The following is a 10,500-nucleotide window of genomic DNA, read 5'->3' as shown; positions in this document are numbered from 1 at the left end:
CTCCCTCACAACCTTGTAACACACTCTCCCATGCACCTAAACAATCATGAATAAACAAGAAAACAAACCTTAGCAAACTGCTTCACTCACAGACTGAAAAAAGCTTATTTTTCAGATTTGAATTTGAAGCACAGATGTTGACTATAAAATGCACGGGCATTTTATAAGGAATTTTGAGGATAACGGCTTATATTTTTTTTCCTACTACTAGTCATGGCTAGGCTTCGTGAACGAAGATTTGGGGCCTACTACTAGTATATCATTAAAGAAGACCCTTGTAGTGCTTTAATAGTCTACATTTCATACAGTTAGAAGTCCTCTGCTCTACTTAATGTATACAGTACTTCCTAAACTGTATTTTAAAACTTCTCTTTGGGATATACAATATTTTGAGTTCAACTGACATGTTGTTATTAAACATTGGAAGATCAAAGATGCAGTACTGGACAATGAAAGAATACTGTCCCATAAAACACACCATACAAATAATTTTCACAGTTCTAAAAATACAAGATCATACATAAAAATATCACAAATAGCTCAGTACATGTTATCATCAACATAATATTAAGTCCAGCAAATAGTGTCACATATTAAGGGCCAAATTCTGGCTCAATGTGCAGTTGAAGCCTAAATAGATGTTTAGAGAAAATAATATAAAGCCACAAATGTTATTGTTATACTGATAACAATAACATTTCTTAATCTGTGTAAGATTTTTGTCCTAAAGTACATACCTAACTTATGCTACAGAAGGAACATGTGGCCATTGGTATTTGGCTCCTAGGACACGCCTTCATGGATTTGTTGTGGTGAAGGGCAGTGGAGGCAGAGGACAGTCTTCCTTCTGGGGATGACAGTTTTAGCAAGCATCTTTATCTACTGTTCTGCCAGAATTTGGCCAAGAGTTCAAAATCCTGTACATCTTATTCAGTAGTCCACTGAAATCAATGGAACCGTTTTTGTGAGTAAGATGAAAAGGATTTGGCCCCCAAAGTTTTTAACCCTTTAAGTAGTAGAAATTAGTTTCATTGCACTTAGCCCATCATTCACAAATAACTTTCTATTCAAAACCAAAATGGTTGTCAATGTACAGGAAGTGTTTGCTCACAAATAGGAAAGCATGGAGCAACATCTGACTATTCATAGCACTTTGAGACTGAATTCCTAAAAAAAAAAGAGCCACTTGCATATGACAATTTCATCCAACATGTGTCTGAGGCCAGAATAGTTGTTTTTTAAATTTCTAGATACTATCTCTGGATACCTTAGAAAAAGGTGAGTGACTTGCTACCCTTTTGGTTATATTAAATCATTTTAATTCCTTGTATTCCCTATTTCCTCTCCAGACAAAAGAATGTAGAGATTTTGTGCTGCCAGCAGTCTTTTGGTATCACATCCTCAGGGGACATGATGGGCTTTTGGCTATGGGAATAGGATTAGATTTCCTGCTTAACTCTCCCAGTTCATGCTGAAGTCAGGAAGAAAAGTTCTTGGAAGGTAATCCAAGTTGAGTAAAGACTCCACTCACTGAGAAAAATTCACGGACTTCAACACACAGAGCATTAGTCTAGCCTTTGGAATAACGTGAATAAAATATCCATAAAAAGGGCTGCAATGAAGGCTTCAGAAGGACATACATAATGGTATGTCCAGGAGAAGGTTACTTTGGGTGTTGTGCCCACACCTGGTAAGAAAGGTGTTAAGGTATCTCTTTGTTCCTATTAAGGAAAGTTTTCCCATGATTCAGTTTTCCACACGTCCTATTCTTTAAGGCAGATCCTGAAGTATTTATTATATCCTCATTCCTCACTCCACTGGTTATTTGCCAGAATAATACTTAAGAGAGTTTGCTCTGTGCATCTTCTTCATATTCAGATGCCATGAGCCCCTGGTGTCTCCTGGTATGAACTCAACTTCCATGTTTTGCCCTTGCAGCAGCTCCCAGCTCCTTGCATTGGTGAGGACCTTCTCAGATGAGAAGATAACCCAGACATACATTTCTACACAGATGGGAAGAGCAGGAACAGGAAGAGTCATATGGACTGGCCTTTGTGCCTCCCACCTGCAATGACAGGGGTGTCTCCCTGGCATGAGGAGGAAGATGAGGTGGTGGTCTGCTCCTTGGTATAAACAGAGGTTGGGAGAACCATCTGGCACCCAAGGTAGCTTTTGGGGCTGGCCCAAAGCGCTTACAGGAGTTAAGGTATTTTGTGGATTCAGGTCTTGAAAGCCATGTCACAGCATTTGATATAAGAATTACAGGGTTTCATGGCAGAAGATGAAGTTCTCTTCCTAAATTCTGAAGGAGAAAATGCTTTGAGAATTTTTTTGTGAATACCGCTGCTCCAAAAGGAAAGTATGCACATGCTATATGCTATATTTTTGGTTTGCCTTTTTTCCCTTCTGTTTGTCAAAAAAAAAAAAAGCTTAGAAAATAACAAAACTGATGAATTTTATGGCAATTTTATGACGAATTGTCCATTTCTGATCTATGTTGAGATTTATTACTAGCCATATTTGACTTTCATTTTGGGTTCTGAAAGCATTTAAAGCTTAGTATTAAAAAGCCTCATAACAATCTTCTACAGCAAGTGTATCTCAATTTTACAGGTAAGCAAACCAAGGCATAAAAAAAATGAAATGATATGCCACAGATAGCATAGTAAGTCAATGTCAAAGTCAAGAAGAGAATGAAATCCTGCAGCTATGGGTTAACTCTCTCTTCAGGCTAAGAAAATTGATCTTATCCTTAATGTGCGGTTTCACACCACCTGTACTAAAGTTCATGAAAACCAGCCAGTTTGCACTGTTAAAATGTTTGCAAAGCCAATTTTTTTTTTCCATATAAGCACAAAAATTCTACTTAAAGGGTTAATTATACTGCTGTGCTGGTAAACATTTTTAACTTATTGCTGGTTAGACCTGTCTTTAAATACTAACTGGGACAGAAGAGACTGAGCTGGCCCTGGACTCCCTTGTCTTCGTGTTGGGCATGGATATTGTACAACAGGATACACCCACAGTGGCCTCAGGCAGCTCATCTTCCTCTGTCCATTCATTGAGATCTGGGTTATAGCACTGAATGCATTTCTTGTACTTTTTCTCTATTTCATTCCAGCCACCCACTAAGTAAATTTTCCCATTAAGGGTGGAGGCGCCAGCCGTACTAACTCCGGTTTGAAGTGGTGCCACGTAATTCCACTGCCCTGTGTAAGGACTGTAACACTCCACAGGGAGAACATCGACCCTCTCGGCTCGCCCCCCCAGCTGAGACCCACCCATGACATAGACCCTCTCCAGAAGGGACACTGCACAGTGCCAGCCTCTTGGGGTGCTGAGGCTGGCCTTGTCCTGCCAGCTGTCTTTGCTGGGGTCGTACATGCACACTGAGCGAGAGTAAGCGTTATTGATGTAGCCTCCTGTGACCAGGATCTGACCATCCACCACGGCGCTGGCATGGCAGCACCTGGGCACCTCCAGCGGTGCCTTCATCTGCCACTGGTTAGTTGCGGGCACGTAGCATTCGACAGAGGAGAGGCATCCCTCAGAGTTGCGACCGCCCACGGCAAAAAGGAGACCATTGAACACATTCAGGCTAAAATGGGTGCGCCGCTGATTCATGTTTGCCAAGTGAATCCAGCTGTTGAAACGAGGATCATATCTGAAAGCATTAAAAAGAGAGCAACAGTCTCACATAGTGCTCTGCTAAACTGTACAGGATTTCCATGTCACTGCTGCAAGAGCAAAATTGCTAAAATTTTAGTTAGTTATTTAGCCTATGAAAAGTCATTGTAATGAAACTGGTATTCTTGGTTAAATTTCCAAATAAATTCAGGTTTTGATTGGAGAAAAATCTGTTTGTGTCATTAAAACCTATTATTTCAATGAAGTAAATCTAATTCTTATGTAACTTGATTTTGTACAATAATCTCATTAGAATACTGGGAAGAGATACTTTCAAGATACAATAGGACTTTAAAATTGTTTTTTTGCAATTTACACCTACAGCAAAGATGTCTAAATTTACTCAAAGAGTATTAAAAAATGTTACTTGGTGATTTATACTTGTATCTTCTTAGTACTTTCTAAATGGTGAGTATGCTTTCCCTGCCACTCATATGGAGTAAGGTTTATGTGAAAAGAGCATCTGTGCTTTCTAACACTATTCCTATCTAAAATAAAATTCCTCATCCTTGATATTTAAGCAATTTTGAAATAGGAAATTTCAAATTATGACTCTTGAAGATGTTGAGTAAAGTACGTTAGTAGACCCACACACTTCTCCTGTTGCATGCTAAGGGGATCAGAAAATCACATGAGAAAAAGACTATGGGAAAGTAAGCACTAATTGTTAGCTGTTGTTCAGCATTGTCATCTGCAAGTCCACAGACATACTGATGTGACTTGACATGCTCAAGGTTAATGGCACAACAAGGAGCAGAATCCATTCAGCCATGGACAATGAGGAGTCCCCAGTCTCCTCCTCACAACCAGGGTGTGCACTGGGCACAGCTCCTTTGAGAATGTGAGGCACAGCTTAAAGGTAGCAGGTCAGGAGAGCAACAGCATAATCTCTTTTATGTGATATATTTTTCTGACTAAGTAGATTACACAATAAAATTGATCTAGAGAAGGTTCCTCATTCATTAACTTTGTATGTTGGTTGATGTCCTCAGGAGAAGCTGACTGTTCCTTCCGGGAGCAGAAAAGGAACCATTGGTAGGACTGTGGCTGTGTATTGCCATTGTATGTCCATAGTCTGTTAGCAGACAAAAAGCTGAGTTTTTTTACCTCCAGCCTTTCCTTCAAGCTGCTGTGTGCTGTCAGCTTTCAGGTTGAACTATTTAAAAACTAGTACCACTCATTTGACTATTGCACGTTAGCCTATGCACTCTTCTGACCTTGCTACCACCAGTGCAGTCCTACGATGGCTGTAGATAGGAACTGCAATATTTCAGAAGTGAGGTGTAATTTGGAGTACATTGTAGAAGAGAAATACAGCCCTCAAGCAGTGGTGCTGTTTCTAAACTCTTGATAATAATAAAAAGCTAAGGGGTATGAAATGCAGTATAAAAGCTGTTGAAAATACAGTAGATGGCGCATAGAAAGTTAAGACTAGAAGTTAACACCTAAAAGGTGTTTTTCAGAACTTTCTGTGAGACATCTAAGGTTTTAAAAATTTGAAAACTCTCACCTTGTCTGATTTGGTGCATTTTAATGGTACGTTAGAACATCCCAGGACTTCCTATTTATGTTCCTATTTACTTCCTCTACTTGGAGTAAGTTTTCTCAGGTTTTCGTCACTTCTGATTGTGCATGTGCAATCATGGTGAAGTTTTTTGCCGTAAAGTTGCATATTTCTGTTCATTCAGACTTTAATTTAGAATAGCATCTATACCTCCCCCACACTGTCCCCTTTCTCTTTATCCGAGTGGTTCATGTTACATGACACAAACCAGCGTAGTCTATCTGCCTACCTTCTGTGGAATAGATACCTCCATCTCTTTTAAGTAAATAACCAGTTACCTGCAGAAATTGCTGACTGCATGCTTGGCTTGGTTCCTGGCATCATTCTGGTCTTCCCCACCAGCCACATAAAGAAATCCATCCATCACTGTGACACACTGATTAAAACTTTTAGCAGGCATTTCACTTAGCTTCTTCCACCCTTTTTCAGGATCTCTGTATAAGATGTCTCTGCTGAGAGACTTCTCTGTTAGAGCAGGGCGTCCCCCAACAGTAACTAAGACTCTGAAACCTCCACGGATCCTTGTTCTTCTGGACTGAAGTGTATTCTGGTGATAGGGAAGCAAGTGATAGTTCATGGCATCCACTAGGAGCTTATGGCAGTCTGCATCTTGCATCATTCTTGGCACAGTCTGTACATAATTGACAAGGTCTTGGGCTGAGATGGTACCAAAACGGACGTTACTTAAGAGATTGGCAGCAAACTTTACTCTTTTTTGGTCAAATTCCAGCCATTTTATTGCAATCTGGAATGCAACAATTTCAGAAGGCAACTGCAAGTCATCATCTGCAAGAAGTTCATTAATCTGATCAAAAGTAAGTTTTAGGAACTGATCAGTTTCTGAAAATTCAATGAAGTTGTCTCTAATAAATTTGTGCGCTGCTTCCTTGGTTGTTTTTAGTCCATACGTTTCTGCAATATTAGCAATGTACATACAGTTCTCAACACTGATTTCTTGGACTAGAAAATCACAGCACATCTTTACAAGGGTGTGAATCTGTAGATAAATTGCTGTGGAAATAATACTACCTATTGTATAAAGTGAGAGAGTAAGTTTTCCAGAGTAAGCATAGGTGATAACAGTAGCTAGACCCAATGGGGACACATCATTGAGGTCCACTCTTTGAGTGGATGGATCTTTCTTTAAGATGTTGTGGAAGTATTCACTGCTTGAAGCCATCACCACCTTATGAACACTGAAGGATTTGGTTTTGGTACTGATAGTCAAGTCACACAGAAAATTTTCTTGTCTCATTTTACTTAGACCTTCCAAGAGATTTGGGCAATATGATGGGTCTGAAACTTCAGATGAGATGCAGCTGAAACCATTTCCTCCTTCCAAGAGTCCATTCAAGCCATTTAGTTTACTGAGGGGGCCATCTTCCACAATGATAGTAGTTTCATTGATATCTGCTTTGTTCTTTTTCACATTCTTCTTCTTAGGAGCCATGACTGCAATGAAATATCACAGCCAAGAGCTTGCTAAAATTAAATTAAAATGTTTAGAGCTACACCACAGTTTTGAAATTTAATAGCTATGTGATTGTGAAACAAATCTAACCTTTGTCAATACATACTAATGCCACAAAACCAAACACACAGGATAATCTATCTTCCTAAGAACTATTATTCTGTTCTAGATCGTAGTGTGGCTGTTTATTATTAACAATCGATACTTACATTGTGAAGAATGCATCTACAAGTAATTCAGTAATTTTTTTTTATTTTTAAATAACAGGGCCACAAATTAACATTCACCTGTTATCATCATGTTCAAAGAGTTAAATTCTCTAAATGAGTTTGCCAGCATGTAAAATTTTGTAAATATGTATTTCAATTAGACAGGTTCTAGACCTGAATTCATTAGCCAGAAGCACCGGAAAAATATGGGTCCCCAGCTTTGTTCATCCTTACTCCAGGAATAGCACAGACTTACAGGTGAGTTCAGAACTGGACTGGGAAATATTAAGACTGGGAGAAATTCTTAAAGACAAAAAAAAAGCAAGATGAGACATAAAGAGAAAGTGGATTTTAGTATGATGTCATATTGATTTTAGATTTAGGATCTGCTCCAAACTGATTCCAGGTTTTTGTAATTTTTGATTTTATAAACTGATGATATTCTATTTTCCATGTCAGACATGCAAATACTTTCTAGACATAGCACACTTTGCTTGCTTCTCAGCATCAGTAATTCAAAATCTATAATCCCACTTTTCGGATTTTGTGGAGATTTATGGAGAAGATGTCTAACTTCTATCTGAAAAAAATGTCATGCAAACTCGGGATGTGTTACTTCAAACAAGTTCTGTATGTGTCAAGGTAAGAATCAGTCCCATACAGTGATATTAGAACACATTTATTTAAATAATATGTATCAACTCTAGGCAAGTTCCAGCTCTTACTGTAATGAAGAGCCACATTTTTGTCAAATGCAATGTAAGACAGCCCCAAAGCAGTCTTTAAAGGATTTGCTTCAAACGAATATATGTATGTGCAAATATACTCGAAGGAAAGCACTGATCTTCAGTAACACAGTTTAAACAGAACTGTGGAGACCAGCATTCAAATAGATTCAAATATAGCATTTATCTCCAATATATTCACTGATTTTAAAACAATTTACATGTTAATTTTCTTTGTGATCCTTGCAGTCATAAAACCCAGAACATGAAGAAATGCTAATTAATGATAATTAATTACAGTTTTATTGTAGATAATAAAAAGACTTCAGTAATATTTCAGTCTAGAATCTCAGCACATCAATTCTTCCTTAAGCATGTAACAAAATGATAATTTAATTATAGAAAGGAATGGTTGCTGCCTGTGAGCACCAGGAGTTTTTTGCTGCTGCTGCTGGGTGATGACCATGTGCAGAGCAGGCAAGGGAGAAAGCCATGTGTGCCCAGAGTATCAGTGTCAGCCTGTGCTGACGTAAGCTGCGATCCCTGATATGTCAGTGTGCCTGCGCAGGGGTCAGCTGCTGCCCGGCTCCCCCTGCTCCGGCTGCATTCCAGGAGCTGCATCTGTTGAGACCTATCAGAGTCACGTCCCAGAATAGCAACCTCCCAGCAGCTTGCCATTTTAAGACAGGTTCAGTTGAAGGTATAGCTAGTGTTTTAGAATACTTGGTTGTTTAACACAGCTTTTGTTGCAAAAAACCTGTGATGTTGCAAGTGTTGTGTACATTTGTTCGCATAGAAAAAAAAGGAAAACAAAACTTCTGGATGTTTTTGTATGTTCTACATAGAGTTTTAGCTTTGCATATTAATATTAATTTGCAACTTTAAAGCTGGCAAGGGCATATTCTTTTGGCAGTTGTATCTTGTTGTTCTAAGTATTTTTAGAGACCCGTAACTTAAAATTTTCAATACATGCAGCACTTAATGTTTATTGCCTCACTGCATCATTGCAGAACTCATTTAAATACATGGCATTTTAAGCTCTGTTCAAAAATGCTTACTACCCAAAGTTTTCCCTTGAAAAACACTTTTTTATCACCATAAATTTCATCAGCCAGTATAGTGTACAAGCACTAAAAGTGACAGGACATGCAAGCCCAGTGAAACAAATAAAATGATCCTATAATAAAACCAGGTTACTTAATTTTGAAAACCCTGGGTGATTTGGTTTTCTATTTGCTTTCACTTAATTTATTTTAACTTAAGAACAACTCATGCCAAATATCACTTGGGATCCCAAAACAATGCCTTCAACCAACCAACCTCCCCCCCCTTAAAATGTTACCCTCTAAACACTATCAAACAGAGGAGTTAAAAACCTCTTACCCTCCTCAGAAAAATGTTGTTCCAGAGCTGTCCAAGAAGCTGTCAGTGAAAATGTCTTCCTTGGAAAATGTGAACACAAAAAATGAGGAATTGTGGTAAAAAAGAGAGAGAAAGGTCAGAGGCCACTTGGTAAGTTCCAGCTTGTGGTTTCCAATGAGATACTTTGCTGTCACAGCGAGCAAAGGAGACTGGAGCCTGCGCTCGAGTGCTCTTTAAAATGACCCCTCCTCTCCATGCCTTGCTCCCTGCCTCTGCCCAGCCACAGGAGCTCAGCTTTCCTGGACTGCCTGGCCACTGGAAATCCGGAGTACAAGCCTGGACCCTGCAAATGCACAGGTACAGGGGAGGAAAGGGAAGGGAAGGTGAAGATGGTAGTTCCACAGCAGGCAGTAATTGTCTCAGGTAAGTGTAGGGTGAGCCACTGGGTTCCCCTGCTCAAAGCTGGGAGCCTGACTGAAAGCCTGTATGGTTAGGGAGAGGGACTGGTTTAGGTTGGATATAAGGAAGATAGTTTTTATGATAAGGCACTGGCACAGGTTGCCTAGAGAAGCTGTGGATGCCACATCCCTAGAAGTGTTCAAGGCTGGGTTGGATGGGACTTTGAGCAACTTGGTCTGGCAGAAGATGTCAGAGGGGTTGGAGCTAGATAATCTTGGAAGGTCTTTTTAAAAGCCATTATATGATCATATTATTCTATAACCTAAAATAACCACCAGGAAATGCCAAGGAAAACATGGTACTTAAGTTCGACTTTCTTAGGTTTTCTGTGCTTAACTCTGGGCAGAGGAAAGGAGATCAGCTGATGCGGCTCACAGCCATGTCTTGTTTTGTCCTGTTTCAAGGAGTTAGGTTGCTGCTTCCTAAACAATTGTCTTGGCTTTCAAGGATACTGGCTCACATCCCCTGATATATTTGCAGAGAGATGTGAACTTTGATCTTCTGTCTCTCAACAAGACAACTTGTGGGTTATGCCATACATTGGAATAATTTACCTCTGCCTCCTTGGCAGTCAACTTCAGGAATAATAAAAAGCTAAACCTCCACATCCCAGGAGAACTTAATCCCATGTGAGAGATAAAAAGGGTGTAACTGACTGCATGGGAAGGGAAGGGTATTGGGAGAAGTGGAAGTCAGAGAACAGGAAGACTTCCTCTTGGCTGTATTTTGTATAATACTTAATCTTACAGATTTATTTGGTTGCCTCCAGGCTTGGATGAGCTTTTACAACAACTGCTGCAAAATAACACTTGTCATCTTGAACAAAACGGCATTACTGTGCTGGTGGAATTACAAAACATTACAAGGTAAAAATGAAAAAACGGAATAGGGAACATAGGCAGTCAAATGTGTGAAATGAGAGTGAAGGAGAGGGACATAAAGCCAAGCCTTCCCAGAAGCAACAACCAGTTTTCCTTTCGAAAAATAGGGCCACAGCTGTGAAAAATTAAGGACAAAGCCTTA

The 10,500-nt window shown here is 39.4% G+C and overlaps 1 protein-coding gene across 1 annotated transcript; it reads right to left on the bottom strand.

Annotated features, from left to right (window-relative positions):
• Positions 1-512: 512 nt before the first annotated feature.
• On the bottom strand, positions 513-9,235 carry KLHL31 (kelch like family member 31). The gene is made up of 3 exons (XM_032681846.1): positions 9,040-9,235; positions 5,530-6,733; positions 513-3,664 (listed from the first exon to the last, which is right to left on the bottom strand). The coding sequence occupies exons 2-3, from the start codon at positions 6,699-6,701 to the stop codon at positions 2,932-2,934; spliced, it is 1,905 nt and encodes a 634-aa protein (XP_032537737.1). The 5' UTR covers positions 6,702-6,733; positions 9,040-9,235; the 3' UTR covers positions 513-2,931.
• Positions 9,236-10,500: the final 1,265 nt, after the last annotated feature.

This window comes from Chiroxiphia lanceolata, chromosome 3 (assembly GCF_009829145.1).
Source record: "Chiroxiphia lanceolata isolate bChiLan1 chromosome 3, bChiLan1.pri, whole genome shotgun sequence".
In the NCBI taxonomy this organism is placed as follows: Eukaryota; Metazoa; Chordata; class Aves; order Passeriformes; family Pipridae; genus Chiroxiphia; species Chiroxiphia lanceolata.
The sequence above is the reverse complement of the archived record's forward strand: the minus strand, read 5'-3'. Positions and strand labels throughout refer to the sequence as shown.